General features: G+C 38.4%; 1 protein-coding gene across 2 annotated transcripts in view; it reads left to right on the top strand.

Annotated features, from left to right (window-relative positions):
- The window catches only part of TENT4B (terminal nucleotidyltransferase 4B), an 85,759-nt gene extending 65,016 nt beyond the window's left edge, over positions 1-20,743 (top strand). The window contains exons 3-12 of one of the 2 annotated variants that reach the window (XM_075536844.1): positions 3,074-3,120; positions 4,680-4,800; positions 5,342-5,449; positions 8,584-8,712; positions 9,454-9,667; positions 13,429-13,555; positions 13,656-13,759; positions 14,005-14,051; positions 16,834-16,998; positions 18,100-20,743. In XM_075536844.1, the coding sequence (XP_075392959.1) occupies positions 3,074-3,120; positions 4,680-4,800; positions 5,342-5,449; positions 8,584-8,712; positions 9,454-9,667; positions 13,429-13,555; positions 13,656-13,759; positions 14,005-14,051; positions 16,834-16,998; positions 18,100-18,276 (1,239 nt within the window). In that variant the 3' untranslated portion in view covers positions 18,277-20,743. Of the gene's footprint in view, positions 1-3,073; positions 3,121-4,679; positions 4,801-5,341; positions 5,450-8,583; positions 8,713-9,453; positions 9,668-13,428; positions 13,556-13,655; positions 13,760-13,863; positions 14,052-16,833; positions 16,999-18,099 lie in introns of both variants that reach the window. The other variant, XM_075536843.1, reaches the window with a different exon arrangement.
- Positions 20,744-20,962: the final 219 nt, after the last annotated feature.

Raw genomic sequence — 20,962 nt, forward strand, 5'->3', positions numbered from 1 at the left:
TTTAAAAATTTTATCTTCATTTTATTGTATTTTTGGTGAACATTTTCACAGCCAGTTAGGCTCTCATTTAATGATTTTTATTCATATTGTTCAGTGACATTGGTTACATTTCTACACAATGTGTCAGCATCATCATTATTTCCATTCTGGTCTATTTATTTCTTTTTTTGTTATTGTTAGAATTAATTGTGGTAATGATTATACAATTCTTTTTTTTAATAGTTTTTTTTTAAAAACATTTTATTAGGGACTCATACAACTCTTATCACGACCCATACATACATCAATTGTGTAAAGCACATCTGTACATTCTTTGCCGTCATCATTTTCAAAGCATTTGCTCTCCACTTAAGCCCTTTGCATCAGGTTCTCTTTTTTATCCCCTCGCTCCCCGCTCCCCCTGAGATGGAACATTTTATCCCTATGTTCTTAGAGATAAGAAACACAAGGTTGTGATTCCAGTCTAGGTCCATCTCATGTCAGAAGCTGAACTTGTTTTCATTGCTTATTCATTGTTGCACAATCCCCACTCCTAATCTCTTGTGCGTTTTCACATCTACCAGCCTTAGTCTTTTACTGTTTTAAATGGAGTGAGATTGGCTTAGGTTTTATGTCACAACGTGATGGTAAAATGACAATATTTAGTGTCTTCTGTGGGCCAGCATTTGTCTGTAATTGAGGTCAACTAACCTTAACTTAATTTTAAGTTAAAAATCCATGCACATGCTATCGACCGTCAGGAAATTAAATTTATGTGTTTCATTGGCCAAATCTGTTGCACAAGACCTTTAAAAGCATTAAAGACTAAATAAGTTACTGTAAGAAATAGAGTGTGCCTGACACTGGGCATTTTTATTGCCTCATATGCATGTGAGAGCTGGGCCATAAATACGAGAGACTGGAGAAAACTGATGCCTTTGAATTACTCTATGGGTAAAGAATATTGACTATAACATAGACTGCAAAAAAAGAGAGAAAGAAACACATCTGTCATGGTGGGAGTCCAGCTACAATACTCCTGAGAAGTGGGCATGGCAACACTTCATCTTACTTTGGGCCCATTGTCAGGAGAGAGCAGTCCCTGAAAAAGGACATCATGCTTGGTAGAGTAGAGGGTCAGTGAAAGGAGGAAGACCCTAAGGAGACGGACTGACACAGCGGCTGTAACAATGGGCACAGTCAATACTGTGAGACGGTGCAGGACCCAGCAGTGTGCACATGATCACTGTGAGTCTGCTTCCTTAATGGCACCTAGTGGCATTCAAACCCCTCAGCAACTGCAGGAGAAAGACGTGGCTGTGTGCTCCAATAAAAATGTACAGTGGGGAAAGGGAGTGAGGAGCCAACAAACCCAGGGAGAAGGAAACAACAAGAGATCTAAAATCGATGGCGGGAGGGCATAGAATTCCTGGTGGGGTTCAGTCAAGTGCAGTATAGCTGAGAGGAAATAGGAGAGCCAGATGAAGATCGAACACAATAGTGGGACAGGAGGAATATAAAAGGAAATAGAGGAAAGAACTAGTAGGCAGAAGATAGAGGTATAAACATAGGCATGTACAGATGTTGTTACTGTATTAATGTATAACAATAGGAATATAGGTCCATGTATGTATATTTAGAGGTTAACGATTAGGTAGCAGACAGACATTGGGCCTCTACTCAAGTACTCCCTCAATGCAAGAACATCTTGTTCTAATAACCTGGCATTCTGTGATACTCACTTTCCCTACACGATCATTGAAGACAAAATGGATGCAGAAGCTAATGTGGTGAAGAAAGCTGATGATGCCCAGCTGTTAAAGGATATGTCTGGGGTCTTAAAGGCTTGTAATTAAACAGCCATCTAACAGGGAAGCAACAAAGCCCACATGGAAGCACACATAGTGAATACAAGGTATTGACGGGATCAGGTGTCAGAAGACCCAAAACAACCATTTTGATGGGAACAAGGGGCGTTGGAATGAGAGCCAAAACCCATCTGTAGACAATTGGACATCCCCTCACAGAAGGGTCACAAGGAAGGGCCAAACCAGCCAGGGTGCAGTATAGCACTGACAAAACACACAACATTCCTCTAGTTCTTTAATGGTTCTTCACCCCTGCCTCCCTCTCCCCCCACTATCATGACTCCAATTCTACCTTACAAATATGGCTAGACTAGAGCATGAACACTGGTACAGATAAGAGCTCTCGACACACAGATAACCCTCAGGACTACTACTGAGAGAAGCGGTGCCATGAGGGTAGGGGAAAGAAAGGTGGGGGGAGAAGGCGGAGAATGGAACTGATCACAATGATCTATGTACACCTCCCCCTCCCCACCCGCTGGGGGACAAACAACAGAAACAGGGGTGAAGGGACACAGTGGATGATATAAAATATGAAAATAAAAATAATTTATTAATTATCAAGGGTTCATGAGGGTGAGGGAGGGAGGGGGAAAAGGAGCTGATACAAAGGGGTCAAGTAGAAAGAAAATGTTTTGGAAATGATCATGGCAACCTATGTACAAATGTGCTTGACACGATTGATGTATGCTTTTTATAGGAACCCAAATTAAAATGATTTTTTAATTTACAGTATCCTAAACCTTATGTAGGGTCACTGTGAGTTTGAATGTATTTGAGGACAATGGGTTTGGTTAACCTTCACTTAGTTATGAGATGAATCTTGCTTAGAGGACAAAGATTAAGGATTTGTATCATAATGTGACAAGAATTTCACATTATTTTATGAATGAAGGTTTTACATGACAAGTCCACGGTAAGATCCGTGTGAAAGGCATGTTTCTGTGTTGTAAAGTAGCATTAGTGCGTTGAATCTTTTAAGAAGTTTCCTGTGTAGTCTATTTTCTATTTGAACCTGAAAGTTTATACTATATGATGCTCATAGGTATATTTATATGTTGTCTTTGTCTATGCCCATACCTATGAGACAGGATTTCAATTCTGTGAAAACATGGTGTCGGAAATAAAATATGTTGTAGTACTGGAAATGACCACTAGAGGATAGCAAACTCCCACATTTGGGTGACTTTCGTCAAATACCCTTAATATAATCATTTCTTTTTCAGGTCCAGATATTTGGAAGCTTTAAAACGGGCCTGTATTTACCTACAAGGTTAGTACATTTGTGAATCTCTCAAAGGATTTAACATTTGTAGAGTGTATTCACTTTGATTAAACAATATGTAATTACAGAAACAAAAACAACCAGACTCTTGAAAAAAAAAATTATTAACCTGTGTTTTATTCGGATTACCTTGAGACAGATCATCTTATCAAGTCCTGGGTGATACAGATTAATATAAAAGCGAATATGTACATAACCATAGACTCTGTTAGTCACTAATTTTAGCACTTAACTACCCTGCAGAGAACCTCTGTATTCCATCATTTGCCCCATTAGCACAATGTTAAGTACTTGGGCAGGAGACCTGTAGAGGTTCGTGGGTGTACTGTGGAACATAAGGTCTCATTTTAAAATAAAAAATGCACACTTCTGGATACTATTCTCTCATCCAGACCCAGAAATGCAAGGTACAAAATGCTGCCCTAAGGAAAGGCGTGGTCTTTTAAGATAGGAAGCCTGGTGGTACAGTGGTTACATGGTTGACTGCTAACCAAAAGGCTGATGGCTTGAGCCCACTGGCCACTCCAAGGAAGAAAGCTGTGGCAATCTGCTTGTGTGCAGAGTTTGAAATCCCTACGGGGCAATTTCACTCTGTCCTTTGGGTCACTGTGAGTTGAACTTGCGTTTAGGCTTATCCATGCTTGGAGCCTTTTCAAACGAGGACTACCTTGAGTCACTTCCGGGGAGAATTCCCTCGTAAGAATGGTGATATTTCTCGTGGGTGAAAACTTTGAGAAGGAAAAACATTCCATTGCATGACCTGATTTGCTTCCTTTCACTCTAACTTATTATTCTTACTATTTTAAGTGTATTGAAGCGGCTAGTTCTTAGAACTTTCCATTCCCCTAAAGCCCCATCCCAGCTAGGAGTCCATTAATTTTCTTTGTTTACATTCTGAGCTTCAGCAAAACCCTGAATCTCTTTTCCAAAAATATTTAATTAAATTTTAGGAATAGAAATAAATTCACATAGATCAGATTTGAGAAAGCACAAAAAATAATTAACAGTGAACAATTGTCATCGTACCTGTGTTTCTCAATTCCCCTCTGTGAAGGCAATCACTTATCAATTTTTGGAACATTATTCTAGATAGATTCTATGAATGTAAAAGGAAGTATGTATGTGTTCTTCCTGTTGTACACAAATGGTAGCATATTAGAAATGCATCTTGCTTTTCAGACCTAACATTATTTTTAACTTGCAATCTCATTTATATAGGAAAATCCTTTAAGCTTAGTATCAGAAACCATGCCCCAAAGGAAGCATTATTAATTTTTGAGGATCTCCTTTTTTCAAAATCACCCTATTAATTCCCGGAGGCCTGAATTCTGAGAACTGGTGAACAGCAAAAGGTAGTTAATTAAGATCAGTGCCTCCCATTTCCCCACTGAAGAATCCAGATCACCAATAAAACACCCTTCGTCTCCATTGGGCATGGTGAAATGCAGGTTTTAATTTCACTGATTTGAAATCCGTAATCTTGGATGTAAGCTAAAGCAAATGCACTTACCTGCTTCTTCAAACAGCTTATTTTTGTGTTTGTTCAGCGACATAGATCTTGTGGTATTTGGGAAGTGGGAGAACCTGCCCCTGTGGACCCTTGAAGAAGCTCTTCGGAAACATAAAGTTGCAGATGAGGATTCTGTGAAAGTTCTTGACAAAGCAACTGTATGCCCTTTACATTCTATCTTAAAATCTTTAGTTGTTTACCTATGAAACTTACAAAATTAAAATCTGATTTTGTGAGCACAGTTGTGTTATTTTTGGTTTTGTTGATATCACAGTGCTTATGAATCTAAAAATTTAGCTGTGAAATGAATTCACTTATCCTGGTGAAGCGCTTCTTTAGAAAATGTATCCATGATTTTATCACACTCAGTATTCATTGCAGATAGTATAAAAATATGAAACACTATAAGCCAAATAGGTATTTCTATTATAGTTTATAGTGAGTCTATTTTATTTTGTATTTATGAAAAAATTAAGAGTTTGAAAATAAAGCAGGTTTTAATTATTAAAGCATATTTTTAGGTTAAATGCTAATATAATGTAAATTGCCTATAGACATCCCAGTTAACTGGAATGAATTGTATACAGAAGGCTGCATTTCTAAGCCTTCTAATAGAGGTCTAGACTCTAAATCTAGTGATCTTTTATCCTGTTTTTGTCACTTACTTTAAATTGTTTAATGCTATTGTTCTCTTTCTAGGTACCTATTATTAAATTAACAGATTCTTTTACTGAAGTGAAAGTTGATATCAGCTTTAATGTACAGAATGGTGTGAGAGCGGCTGACCTCATCAAAGATTTTACAAAGGTCAGAGAACTTGTAGTGTTTGCAGGATGGAACTTTTGGAATGTAATTTGGCTCGAAGATTCTGTTGGTTAATGGTGTTCAAAGAGTTTGTTAAACCTTTGCATTTGCCTGTTGCTGACCAATGCTGCTTACTTTACCATACCGCCATTTACTAGAACCTGCTTGTAATTACCAATGATTTGTAATGTGATCTCAGGTGAGACTTGAGGGCTACAAAGTTCTTAAAGAAGTTCTCTCAACCAGTGCAGCACAATTGATGCCTGTCTGTTTTCAATCTCGAGGTGTCAGATGTAAGAACCGCCTTAGGGAAGCGTTTTGGCTTTTCATCCCAACATCATATACATGTCTATTAGTTGGTTCCTGCTGGCGTCCTGATTTTTATCTTGGTATGATTTGATGTCTATTGTTATTTGTTTTGTCTTCTTCCAAGATAGAGGAAAATTTACCAATATCATTTTCAGAACATTTCACATCTTTTAAACACAGGTGACAGCCTTTTCTCGCTAAACTAAAAACTTTAACTGGTTTATGTCGAATATCTTTTCTACCCAGTCACAATCTTTTTTTTTTTTCTTTAGCAGTGCTACAATTTCTCTTTGGCTCAAAAAATTTACTCTATCATATTGTATAAATGCACAGAGTACAGAAAAGCAGGCAAAGAAATATTATCCATAATCCAATTCTCTTTGTGGGGTTAAATGTATGTATAAGCATCTTTTCCCAGAAAAGAAATATTTTAAAATTGAAAATAATATGCTTGATAAGAAATTTGACAATATAATGGAATATTGAAAAGCTAGTCATTTTCAACACCTTAGATGCTTAGAACAACTCTTTTTTCTTTTTGCTTAGATCAACTTTCAAAATGTACTACCACCAACATTTTTTTTCTTTGACTTGTCTATCCTATTTTGAAAATTTTAAATACATAAGAGAGTAACATATTGGGGGAAGAAGGGGGGAATCTATTACAATGATTGATGTAGAAACCCTCATGCCCCGCAACCCGAGGCAACCGTGGGTGATATAGAAAAATAATCTATACCTTATCAAGGGCTTGTGAGAAGGTGGGCGGGGGAGGGAGGGGAAGAAATGGGGAGCTGATTTCAGGGGCTCAAGTGGGAAGAGAGAGCTTTGAAAATGGTGATGGCGGCACATGTGCGAATGTGCTTGACACATTGGAGGAATGTACGGATTGTGATAACAAAAGTAAGAGCCCCCAATAAAGGTATTTAGAAAGGAAGGAAGGAAGGAAGGAAGGAAGGAAGGAAGGAAGGAAGGAAGGAAGGAAGGAAGGAAGGAAGGAAGAAACGTGGGTGAAGGGAGACAGCGCATGGTGTAAGATATGAAAATAATAATAATTAATGATTTATCAGGGGTTCACTAGGGTGAGGGGAAAAAAAGAGGAGCTGATACCAAGGGCTCAAGTAGAAAGAAAATGTTTTGAAAATGATGATGGCAACATATGTACAAATGCACTTGATACAATTGATATGTGGATTTTTAGAGCCCTCAACAAAATGATTTTTATATATATAAAAGAATAACATAAAAGACGTATGTTTTCTGCATAGTAGAACTGAGCTACAGAGGGTTTTTAAAGCTGACCTTGTGGAGTCAAACCTGCGGGCTTGTCTTTCAGGGCGCCCTTGGGTAGTTTGAATTCCTAACCGTTTAGCTATAGTCAAGCACTTGACTATCTTCCCACCCAGACTCCTACACATTACTTTTTTAACTTGATACTTATACAGGTTACTTTATTCTTTTTACCGGCTACTCCCTAGCCCTTTCTGCAGATGTATCGATTTGTTTAGCAGCCCTGGTATGTAAATAGGGCGGTGTTACCACCGTGGGCTACACAGAATGAGCTGCCGGCCTCCAGGTGGGGCTTCAAACTCAACAGCGGCTCCTCGGGAAAGAAACGAGGCTTTCTGCTGCCGTGAAGATTTACAGTTCCAGAAACCCTGAAGAGAATTTCTCTTCTTTTCCAGTGTTTCCGCTGTTATAAAAAAAACGGCTGTGGTGAACATCCTGCCAGAGCTGCATCTTTATTTACGCTTGCAAAAAATGTTTTTAGGAAATTTCCAGGAAGTGAAATTGACGGGTCAAAGGGTATATGCACATTAATCTGTTGAACATTTGTTTAGCTGACCTTTAAAGAGACTATTTCTAACTTCAACTATAATATTTAAAAATACTTATTTCTTCAGACGTGATTTTTCCTTCCCATGCTTGCTTGCTTTGACATGACATGCAAAAATATAGTCCTTTTACCTTTTAATGGAAGGAGTAGGCAGAAAGCATACTAAGTATAAAGAAGCAAATAGAAATCATTAGCAATGTCACCATTAGAGGTAATGGCTGTAGGGTTTCGCTTGCCTCGAGCTGGAAAGAACCCATGCGTACTTGCCCGCTCTGCCTCCTCTGTGAAACACGGAAGGCGTGTCTCTGTGAAGACCAGGAAGACAAGCAGCAGGGCCGCCCCTGTTCGTGGACAAAGTAGAATAAAGAACCCTCGTCTGTAACCCCTAAAAACAGCCATTCTTTAAATTCCACTGCTGTAGTTAGTGCGTTAGCACGCTAGGAACCTTTGTTCTTGTACTATTTCTACTACCTGTTTCGAAATGATTACTGCATAGTGATGTTCACAATGAATGTCATCAAGGAAATATCCAGTGTTTCCATTCCTTAGTGAGGGCTCGGGTTGTACTAGTCATGCATATATGGCAGGAGACGTAAATACTAGGGAGAAAACCTTCACATAATTATAGCTTAATTTTGTATAGTGCTCTGGAATCATTGCATCCCATTGGGCTGCTAACCGAAAGGTTACCAGTCTTTGTAGTGAAAAAGGTGACGCTTCTGCTCCTGGAAAGATCTGGAGCCTCAGAAACCCAAGGGGTTAATGCTGCTCTGCCCTGTGCGGCTGCTCAGACTTGGAATAGACTCACTGACAATGGCTTTGTTTGGTTCTTACTTTTTAATAACTTACTCTTAAAATAGAAATGTAAGCATATTGCATATCTCCACTAAATTTATTTTAGAATACAGAAATAAATCAATGCCCCTGTTTATGCCTAGAGTTATTACTCACAGGAGAATTTACCAAAAATACATTTTTATTTCTTTTTCAGAAATATCCTGTATTACCCTACTTGGTTTTAGTACTGAAACAATTCTTATTACAGAGGGACCTTAATGAAGTTTTTACAGGTGGAATTGGTTCTTATAGTCTCTTTTTAATGGCAGTCAGTTTCCTTCAGGTAAGTTATAATAGTATATATTATGGTAGGTATACTAGAAAAAACGTTGAGAAGCGTTTAACCCAAAATCTTAAGTGGAATGCTTTTCTTGATCACTTAATGGCTTTTCACCTTAACCTCAATAATTGAAAAAATAATAAATCATTTTAAATAAATTATTATTGAATAATGTTTTTAAATGATTAAGAATTTTGCTTTTAATCCTCTTATGTTCTGATACTTTTGAGACTTTTCACTGCAGACTTTAACATGCAAAGGTACGGTTTGCTTTTTTGTAAATTTAAGTAATAGTATAAAGGCCCCAAAATTAAAAGAGCAAGAAAGCTTTCTAAGCAACTAACCTTGTACTTAACCACCTGAACTAGAATGCTTAGTATAAAAGCATATTTATGTGGTACTGTGTTGTCCGCTGCCTGACTCACCCGTGACTTCTCTTTGGTGTGTGGGGCTAAGAGCATGTCAGCGTCCTGAGCAGCCATCAAATTCATCTGTAAAAATCCTCTCTACCAACTTCATACCTCCCCTGGAGCTTTCATATTGTCTATGAAAACAGTCCAGCCCTATTATCCCATTATCTGTTGAGAAACTATTACCCCTTTCCTTTTGGCTGCTAGACTTTGCAGAGCTGAAACAATATTGACTTAGGATGTTATTTATATCCCTCCCTCTATAATAATTTAGAAAAAAAGTTAACATGATTTCTTCCTTTTATTTATTTTTTTTTTTCCTTTTCTGTTTTAGTTACATCCCAGGGAAGATGCTTGCATTCCAAATACAAATTATGGTGTTCTCTTAATAGAATTTTTTGAATTATATGGACGACACTTCAATTATTTAAAGACTGGCATTCGGATAAAAGATGGTGGTTCGTATGTAGCCAAAGATGAAGTACAGAAAAATATGCTCGATGGCTACAGACCATCCATGCTTTATATTGAAGATCCTTTACAACCAGGTATTAAAATTAGGTAAATTGGTGGGCATGGAATGAGAGGGTGTTTTAGTATTTCACTTTACTTTGAACGGAAATGCCTTACTCCCGATAGAAGTAGAAGCCACTCAACTCTTAGAAACAAAGGGGAATAGGCCTGAGTGGGTTTGTGTGCATCTTCAGTGTAAAGATTTCTTCTCCCTATATTATTATTGCTCATTAGCCTAACCAGTTGTCAGTGGGACGTTAGTATGATCACTGGAAAACTCTCAGAAGTAATGAGCATTGTGACATATTCCTGGATTCATAAGCAAAAGGGTTCAAGGAGATGTTTTTTTCTTTTGAATCCTTTCTTTGCTTTTTATTTTTGTAAAGTCTCCCTGCGCCTTTTCCAAATTGATGTTGTCTCGGAAGTGAAGAGAAAAGGAAAAAGAAAAATTCCTTTCTGTATTTCCCTTCAGCAGCAATATGGGCTCAAGCCCAGCCATCACCGTGAGGGCGGTGGAGGGCCAGGCAGTGTTTCTGTCTGTTGTACATTGGGTCTCTCAAGTCACCTCAACAGCACCCAGCAACTGCACCTTTTTGCTTGCTCGTATCTCAGTTTTTCTGGACATATTTTTAATTCTGATATAATTGTAAAAATTTTAGACTTTGCATTATTAGACTCCAATGTAAATGCTTTTTAATCATTTCCTTTAATGTATGAACTCAGAAAGGGAGAAATGCTGGTTGTCTAGGGGTTCTTTTCTGGTTTATTGAGCGATCTTATCACATTAACAGTTTTGTGTGTTTGTTCGTCCAGGAAATATCCACTAAGTGCCTGCTCTATGCAGAGGCAGTGTACATAGGACAGTCACCATTTTTCAGATGGGACTTCCTTGTTTTCTGTTAGGTGTTGTCGAGTCGATTCTAACTCATAGTGACCTGTGTACAGCAGAACAGAAGGCTGCCTGATCCTGTGCCATCCTCCCGGTTCTTCTTGTACTTGAACCTCTCATTGCAGCTTATTATTGTTATATTAAACCTATTGTCAATCTATCTCTTCCAGAGCCCTCTTTTCACTGCCCCTCCACTTCTCCAAATATGATGACCTTCTTCAGGTACTGGACTCTTCTGACAGCATGTCCAAAGTACTTGAGATGAAGTCTTACCATCCTTGTCTCTAAGGAGCATTCTGGCTGTACTTCTTCCAAGACAGACTGATTTGGGGGGGGGGGGCGGGGGGCAACCCGTGATACTTTTGAAGTTTCTCCGGTGTTCTTTATTCAGTGTCCAGCTTTCACATGCATGTGAGGAAATTGACACCACCATGGCCAGGGTCGGCCTCACATTAGTCCTCAATAGAACCTCCCTGCTTTTCAACAGTCTTGTACAGCACATGCACCCAATACAATGTGTCCTTTGATCTCTTGACTGCTGCTTCCATGAGCATTGGATATAGATCCAAGAAAGATGAAATCCTTGGCAACTTCAATCTCTTTTCCATGTATTATGATGTTACCCAGTGGTACCGTTGTGAGGATTTTGGTCTTCTGTATGTCATGTGGTAGTCTATACGAAAGACTGCACTCCTTGATTTTCATCAGCAAGTACTTCAAGTTCTCCTGACTTTCAGCACGCAAGGTTGTGTGACTGGTTGTTAGTGAGCCTTCGTCCAGCCTCAATGCCTCAATAATCTTCATTGAATTCAGCTTCTCTCACGTTATTTGTTCAGCACGCAGATATAGTTAGAGGAGGCAACCCTACACACACCTGTCCCGATTTAAAACCATGCCGTAGTCCCTTGTTCTCCTTACACAACTGCCTCTCGGCTCGCGTGCAGTTTCTCCATGAGCATGATGGCGTGTTTTGGAATTCCCCTTCTTCTCCAGGCTATCCATAGTTTGTTATGATCCACACAGTCAAATACCTTGGTATAGTGAATCGAACACAAGGATCCATTTTTCTGGTATTCTCTGCTTTCAGCCACGAGCCGGCTGACGAAGCAGTGCTATCCGTTGCTCCACTTCCTTTTATAAATCTGCCGTGAACCACGGGCTGCTCCCTATCAATGTACTGTTGTAACTGCTGCTGGTTGATCTTCAGAATTTTGTGACATTAATCATTTTGTTCTATGATTTGAACATTTTGTTGAGTCACCTTTCTTTGGAATGGGTACAAATATGGATCTCTTCCAGTCAGTTGGCCAAGTAGCTATCTTTAAAGTTTCCTGCCAGAGCTACGTAAGTGCTTCCCTGGCTTCGTCAACTTGTTGAAACACTTCTCTTGGTATTCCCTCAGAGCCATATTCTACCTCCTGAAGTGATGGAAGATGGAATGCCGGCTGGTTCTTTTTGGTACAGTGACTGTGTATTTTCTCCAGCTAGGATCTTTTAATGTTGCCACTTGAGACTTGAACTTTTTCTTGAGTTCTTTCAGTTCTTTCGGGTGTGCAGATTGTGTGCTTCCTTTTGGTTTTTTTAACTCTAGGTCTTTGCACCCTTCATTATAATATTTTAGTTTGCCTTTGAGCTGCCCTTTGAATTGTTGTCTTCGGCCCTCATACTTCATTTCTTCCACTTGCCTTACATATTCTAAGATGCAGAGCAAGTTCACGAGTCTCTTCTGACACCCACTTTGATCTTTTCATGCTTTCCCGCCTTTTTACTGACCTTTTGCTTCTTCCAGGAATGATGGTCTTGATGTCCTCCCACAGCTCAGCAAGTCTTCCGCCATTAGTATGCAATGTAGCAAATCTGTTCTTGAGATCTTTTCTGAAGTCAGGTGTGATACTCAAGGTTGTATTTGGGCTCTCATGGACTTATTTTAATTTTCTCCAACTTCAACCTGAACTTTCACGTGAGCAATTGATAGCCTGGTCCACAGTTGGCTCCTGACCTTGCTTTAGCCTCTGATATTGAGCTTCTCTAGGTTTTCATCCTAGAGATGTAGTGAATTTGATTTCTGTGTAGTCTGTCAGAAGTCTACTTGTATAGCAGGCCATTGTTTCTATTGCTGATAAAACAGTATTCGCAGTAGAGGAGTCATTGGTCTTACAAAATTACATCATGCGATCTCCAGCTTCATTTCTGTCACCAGGACCAGATTATCTGACTACTGTACCTTCTCCTTTGTTTCCAGCTCTTACATTCCCATAGCTGGGGATTATCAATAAATATCAATGCATCTTGATTGCCTGTTTGATCAATTTAAGACTGAAGACGTTGCTAGAATTCTTTAATTTCTACATTACTACCTTTCATGATTGATGCATGAATTTGAATAATAGTTGTATTGATTAGATTTCATTGTATGCGAATAGATATTGTCCTATCACAGACAGCATTGTGCTTCAAGATAGCTCCTGAAATGTCTTGTTTTTTAGGACCTCTTAATCTGGTGGAAACAATATCTATGTAGTTAATAGTAACACAAAAAGAAAAAAGATTTTTGCAATTTATATTGGTTTTACTCTTAGGAGAGAACAGGCAGGTATTTGTTTATATATACGATCATTCCTACTGGGTCAAAGTACATTTTAGGCAATTTTTATGCCATAATAAAATATTGCATGATAGAAACTCAGAGACTGAAGAACGATGGGCACAACCGAAAGTCTAGTCTTCAGATGCAGCTCTTACAGGAATATTTATCACCTCTGCTGAAGGCTGAATTTTCATTTTATAACTGAAGACAGTTCATGCACATTTAGTCCACGTTAGGCACTTGGTCAAGCTTACTTAAAAAAAGAAAATTAATGAATTTTGTTTGTTGGAATACCATTTTATATGTACGTTTCTTTTAAGGTAATGATGTTGGAAGGAGTTCATATGGGGCCATGCAAGTAAAACAGGCTTTTGATTATGCCTACGTTGTGTTGAGTCATGCCGTATCACCAATCGCAAAGTACTATCCCAACAATGAAACGGAGAGGTAAACTTTTAGCTAAAATCAGTCTGTTGTGTCAAGATTGGTTGTGGCTTTTGATCGTCAAATTAATGTTGCCCCTCCCCCTTTTGTTTTAAACATGCAGCATATTAGGTAGAATAATTAGAGTAACGGATGAAGTTGCCACATACAGAGATTGGATATCAAAGCAGTGGGGTTTGCAGAATAGGCCTGCCCCTTCGTGCAATGGTAAGATTTTAAACATTTAATTGATTGACCGAGTATTAGAGGCTTTCTATATTGTATGCGTTTAATGGGAAGAAACGTTTTCCAATCTTTTGCCACTCTTTCAGGAAATGGTGTTACCTTGATAGTAGATACTCAGCAGTTAGATAAATGTAATAATAATCTGTCTGAAGAAAATGAAGCCCTTGGAAAATGTAGAAGTAAAACTTCGGAATCTCTTAGTAAACACTCTTCAAACTCTTCATCAGGTCCAGTGTCTTCCTCTTCTGCCACGCAGTCCAGCTCTAGTGATGTAGTAAGTATTAACAGCACAACTTTCTAAACCTTTAAGTCCAGGAGTTCTGTTGCTGGGTTACCTCTGCCTAGAGGTACAAGCCTAACTTATTTTCTCTTGTGTTCTTGGGCTTTCTGTTTTTTGCTAAACTGTATTAATTTTGTTATTTTTAAGACTGTACTTGTCAAACTGTGTACCAATTTAATAGTTTTTAATATGTGTAGCTTTTTTTTCTTATATAAATTTCTTTAGTTTTAATCTTTTTTTAGTTTTATTGAGATAAAATTCACATATCATATACTTCCATAGTTCAGTTGTTTTTTAAAAGAAAGTTGTACATGTACATCACCACAATCAGTTCTAGTACATCCTTCCCCTCCTGTATTCATTGTTTGCTCCCCAGTTACCCTCTAACGCCTCCCCTGCCCTGTCTCCAATAAGCTGCCATGCCAATTATTGTCTGTATACATACATACATACATGCACCTCTTCTGTGCTTCATAAACCGTGTGTGTGTATTTGAAGGAAGAAAGAAAAGACCACAGGTAATACTGAAATAAGCTAGAGAGTAAACCTCTGTGGAGAAACAAGCAAGGAATATTTAAACCTAGAACAAATCCAGTATGGGTCATGAGGAGATGAAATGACCATGTCATTATATTGTAGTACCAGCCACCATAAGCAAGCTTACAATACATAACCTGGTTCCTAAGGCTGGTCACATCCCTCGGCTGTGGCCAGAAGAGATCTGCCAGAGGCTTAATCTGACTTGATCCTCTGCAGGTGGATTTTGGGATCCCACTGTCTTCCACAGCCTTCTATAAACTGGGTGTTCCCAATTTACATTTTGCCATCTTTCCCTCTATAGTATTTTGATTTTGTTATTTGTCATTTTTGGAGATCACACAGGCTGGTGTGCTTCTTTCATGTGGACTTAGTTGATGCCTTATGACCTTTTAAGACCACAGGTGCTATTCTTTTTGGTAGCTGGGCACCATCTACTCTCTTCCCCACAATTTGCTGTAGACTGATATCTTCAGTGATCTGTTCATGAGGGTGAATATCAAGCAGGTCCATCTCATAAGAAATAAATGTTCTTGAATTGGGGCTAGAAATAAGTAGGAGCTCCTGGGGAGATTTTAATAAGCATTACTTTCCCCTGATGTTTTATTTTGAAAATATTCAAACATACAGCAAAGGCAAAAGAATTTTAATGAACATCCATCTACCCATCACTTGATTCCACCATTAATGTTTAAGTTGCTTCTCTGTTCATCTCTTCTTAATTTTATTCATTGACACATTTTAAAGTAAATCACACACATCAGTACATCTCTGAAATACCACAACTTGCTTTAACTAGAGCTTAATAACTGAAGTTTTACTTTTGATATAAAATTGACATATGAGGAAGAAATAGATACATCTTTACATTCACCGAATTTTATCAGCTGTCTATATATGTGTGATTGAAAGCCCTAACAAGAGACAAAGTATTGCTACAGAAAACTCTTTGACGATCCTTCCTAGTGAAGCCCAATCTCATTCTTAGGGACATGTATTGTTAATATGTTCTAATGCTATAGATTCATTTGGTCTGTTCCAAAATTTTATATAAATGGAATCATGTAGTATGTGTGTTTTTTAATTATGTGTGCTTTTGTGGAAACCTTTTAAAACTCAAAGTAGTGAGCTTTCTGATTGAACTTTTTAAAATTGATATAATTCATATAAAATTTACTATTTTTTAAGTATACAATTTATTTACTTTTAATATGTTCACAATGCAGCCACCACCACTATTGAATCTCAGAGCATTTCTGCTGCCACCCCCACCAAAAAACCTTATGCCTGTTAGCAGTCTCTCTCAACTCGACTTCCTCCCATCCCGGGTAACCAATAATCTAATTCCTATCTTTGTCCTGAATGGATTATAACTGGCCATTGCATCTACAGAAACATTTATTTATCAACCTAATTTGAGTTGATTTAATTGAGATCTCAAATGAATTTTGACATCAGTAAAGTGTATGACAAGAAGCAATCCAAATACATAAGCAGCACTATTACATGTTGTTCAAAATGATCACGAGTCATTACGAACTCATATGTCCTCAGCTGCAGGTTCTTTGTGTGCCTTTTTGTTCCCAGAGCAGTGCTGCAGAGAATAGACTGCTGCGCTGGATGTTACCAACACGGGGCCAGAAGCAGATCTGGCCTCCGAGGAGGATGAGGGGCTGAGAGTTTGTGATTCCAAAATGCAAAGTAGGGTAGGAGGGCAAATGTAGACACCTGAGAAGTAGCATCGTCCACGCCCTCAGCAGTGTAAAACAGATGGGGGCGCGGCCATTTTCCCGGGGACACCATATCCCCACACTGGTTTGCAATCACAAGTTCTCAGAGAGTGAGCCTCTTAGACCACTGATTTTGTGTTCGACTGAAGGCATTTAACCCGGAACTAGGACGTCATTCTTGACCAAGTCCCGTGCATTAAACCACGGTTCAATTTATGGCACTGGAAATGGAAATACCCCTGCACATCTGCACACTCCTTCAAGATTGGTAAACAAGCTCCGATAAGGGCAGTGGGTTTGACAATGAACCGGTGCACTCTGACAAAATACGTCACTTTAAATGTTTAGGGGAACATTTTTATTCAGCAGTTGCCTCAGTGTGCTTCCTTTAACTTCCAGATGTTTGAAATGTAATCCAGAGAGTGCTTAGCTGAAATTGTCGTCCGTTCTTAATATTGAATATCTAGAGTATTAATATGCTACTTTATAACTCGTGTCACTTGTGTCAGGATTCTGATGCGACACCATGCAAAACCCCGAAACAGCTGCTCTGCCGTCCATCCACTGGGAACCGCGTGGGGTCACAAGACGTGCCCTCGGAGTCCTCTCAGGCAGTGGGGAGAGTGCAGAGCACCCAACCCAGTAACACAGCCAACAGCACCAACAAATCTCAGGTGCGTGCATTTTGTATTTTTAACTGTCAGCAGTGAATGCAAAATATGTAGACTTTCTCATGTAAATAATTTAAACGATGTCTTTGAAGAAAACTAGCGTAAAAAGCAAACCTATTTTACTTTAAGAGATTCCCAAGCATAACAGTATTTTCAGTGAGGATCATCTAAAACACTATTGTAACGTAGCCGAAGCCCCAACCAGCAGGCCTTTTTACAGATTCAGAAGCAAACCATAAGCAGCTATAGAAAGGCTTCAGTCATTCATGAAGTAGACTCACACGATGCTTTTGCAGGAGCTCATGACACTCGTGCATCCCCGGAGATAGCATGTCCTTTTTCTGTTTCAATATTCAGTCCTTTTTAATATTCAGTACTTAATAATCTGTGAGGAAGTGCTCAGGTCAGTCTTGGTCACTTGATTAGCATTAGCTTTGATGTTGGAAAGCTACAGAGATCGTGTAGTCTACGTTTTTCAGGTATCTGAGATTACTGTATCACCAGGAGAAGTACATGGGAATGGGAGGAAGAAGCCAGTTTGCTAGAAGGCTCTGGCCTCAGGTCATCCCACCCTCTCAGAGCACAGCGCGGAACATCGGCAAAGGCCTCTTTCTTGGCAGTAGAGATAAAGCTCATGTCTGATTTGACTTGGAGAATCCACTTTACCTATATAACCTTAGCTGTATACACCAAACCCAAACTCATTTAGAAATAGCGTTGAAGGTGACAGGGCTAATAGGAGACAGGCCGAAAGAGAAAGCTCCACGAACAGCCATCAGCTGATGACACACCTGCACACGCCACCCACTAGCTGTGCCTTCCAAAAGGGCCTTTATTGTGTGGCACATGGGCTGATAGATTCCTTAAGAAAATGTTCACATATTAGGCTTTTCAAGATTTCCATGAAAACATACTGTGGAAGTATTAGAGCTCAAAAGAATGAACCTCATCTGTCTCAGAAGCTGTATTTGATAACTCATGGGTCAGTAGCTTAACGTCCTATTCAGCATCTTGCCAGTTGGAAAGTTCCCCTGAGTTCTTCTGAGTGTTTGCTTCATCTGCCACCCCGGTGTCTGTCTCTTTGACTGTTTTTCTTTCCTGCAGCATGGAGCAGCAAGACTCTTTCGTTCTTCCAGCAAAGGCTTCCAGGGTTCAACGCAAACAAGCCATGGTTCCTTAATGACAAACAAGCCACATCAAGGCAAATCGAATAATCAGCCCTACCATGGCAAGAAGAGGAAACACAAGCGGGATGCGCCCCTCTCACACCTTTGTAGATAGTCAGCATTCTGTAAAGGACTGTGTTCGTGTACAACGACCTCCTGCTCAGGACACTCGGGTAGGGACCCCTGGGAGACATGCAGGAGCCTTACACTGTTCAGATGTTGATTTAGCAACTGTGTTTTTTCCCAGCTCGCCACAGAATGGATCATGAAGACTGACAACTGCAAAAGTGAAAAGCAAGCAGAAAAAGGGGGTGGGTGGGTAGGGAAAGGCTGCTCATGTGAAAAATCATATGCTACAACAGGGTCATTTTAAGATTTTAAGCTTGAATGTAAAATAAATATATTTCTCATTGGCTATGTGCAGAGCTCTAGGGACTAGTGTTCAGTGTGGGTAGAGTGATAGAAACAACAGTTTCAGAAAACGGGATGGGGAAGAAAAAACAAAAGTATATAATAGGAAGTCCAGAGTCCAAAGAAGAACGTGATCTGTGCATGTTTTATTTTGTTTTAATATTTTGCATAAATTTACCATTTTATTGTGTGTGTGAGTGTATATATATATAAAGTGTGTGAGAGAGAGAAAACCATATAGGAAATTGATATTTGTAATAGTGGATTTGTTAATACTTTTTACATAACATTACTGTTTAAACTGTCAACAGATTTTTCTCAGGATTAGTTTGAAAAATAATCTGAAATTCCATCTTAATATCTATATATGAGAAAATGATTGGCATTGGGATGATTTGCTAGAACCCTTGTGAACTGCTGCAAAATTTTTTTCTCTCTCTAAAGAAAGGGTTTATGGTGGCAAATGACATTTATTTTATTTTGTAAAATGAAAAGTACTTGTACTTTTGTGCAGACACTGAAAACCCCTCCCGTCATCTCTGAGAATTAACTTACAACTGTTTTCTATAGTGCTGTTGTCTCGAGCAATTGGGCAAGTACAAGACTTTGTGTTTGTTTACTTTGCAGTCTTTCTCCCCCCCCCCCAATATTTAAAAAAGAAAAAAAGAAACCCTAGAGAAAATACCCCAAGTCTTGTCCCATTCTTGTTGCAGTGAAATCTCGACTTTCCCGGATGTTTGCATGCTGGCTCCTCTGAACCTGTGTGCTGAGTGTGCTTGTTTGACTCCTCTTTCATTCATTTTACAATTCATGCTTAACTACTGTGGGAGAGAATGACTGTAAACAGCTTTAATTAAATCATACTTAGAAAAGATATTTTCTTATACTTTTGTTTTTGGTATTGTTTATCTTTAAAAATTAAATGGTCTTTGATAATGGATCTATTTTGTATTGCCTTATTAAGACCAAATACTACTTGTCATCTCATTCTTTATCCTCTCCTTTCATGGAATTATCACCTTGAATTAAAACTTTTTTAAAACATTGGCTTGTTGCAATCATACTGGTAAATTTTGGTCATGGCCAGCTTTGAGTGCAAATGAGATATATAATTGTTATTCATCACAGGTTGAGTTTGAAATTCAGGTGGAAATACTTGATATAGTAGAATGTAAGTGACATTTAAAAATGCTTCCTTTTCAAGGTGAAAGCTCATGTGTAGTACTAGCATTTGTGGCTCTGTTAAATACAGCCATTTTTAGATGAAATTAATATATACAGACAGCCACACATATATATTTCTTTATTTTACTATTAGCTTTTAGGAATTTCTTTTATATACATTGATGAAATAAGACCAATCAGACCATTAATGGACACTTAGTGCAATTTTTTTTACAAAGAAAATAATGATAACGTAAGACCAAAACTGATGTCATCACTGAAACTAACATTTTAAGTATGTTCGTATTTTAATTCATTGAAAAATGTGTTCTAAACCCGGAAACTCATAATACTTGTGTAAACTGTGGAGTATTTTAAATGTGATGTTATTTTGACAGTGTTTTAAATTTTAGAGTCACGTTTTATTCAGATCACAATTTTTATCAAGATGTCAAGCTTTTGTTTTTTGAAACTGGTTTGTCAAGACATGTTATGCATAATCACAGTATTTATTTTGTAGTACTATTGTGAATGTGTAGACTGATGTTTACTGCTAAGGGAACAATTATTTATGAAATAATATTAAATCCAGTATTAGCTGCCTATTTCAGATACTCAATCCTTGCAGAAATCCATGTTACATGGGCCACACTGAAGTTCTTTTTAAGGGTCGCCCTCATTGTCGAAAGGCACCATACTCTTAGGGTGTGGTGTTAGTGTCCCAATAAGCATGTGATTTATATTAAGGTGGTGGTAGCGGGAAGATAATCTTGATTCCATTCGGAATCTTAGGTTTCGTAAATTTATTGGGAAAATAATTTTTCCTGTACCGTTGATGTTTCTTTTTGGTAAACAGTATCTTTCTAAAAGAAAAAGCATGAAGGATAAATTGAGGTGTGTACATTTCCTCAAATGACCAGCATTGTATTCGTGAATACTGTGTATCTTGCTATGAACAGTGGACGCTGTTCATTTTTCAATTTGAAGTAAAATACTTTCAAGAACTTTTAGTTTGCCTGCTCATTTGTTTTGTACATTTCATCTCTATATTTAACTTGTCTTATTTCTTTTTTGAGTTTCAATACTTTTTATAAAGCTTTGGTGATTCTATCCGAAATGTGTCATGGAACCGTAGCCCACCCATATCCATAAATCATAACTTTCCTTTGCTAGAACTTATAGAGTAGGATTTTGTAAATGCAGCCTCCCTGGTGGCATTTCTTTGG

Source organism: Tenrec ecaudatus, chromosome 18 (genome assembly GCF_050624435.1).
Source record: "Tenrec ecaudatus isolate mTenEca1 chromosome 18, mTenEca1.hap1, whole genome shotgun sequence".
In the NCBI taxonomy this organism is placed as follows: Eukaryota; Metazoa; Chordata; class Mammalia; order Afrosoricida; family Tenrecidae; genus Tenrec; species Tenrec ecaudatus.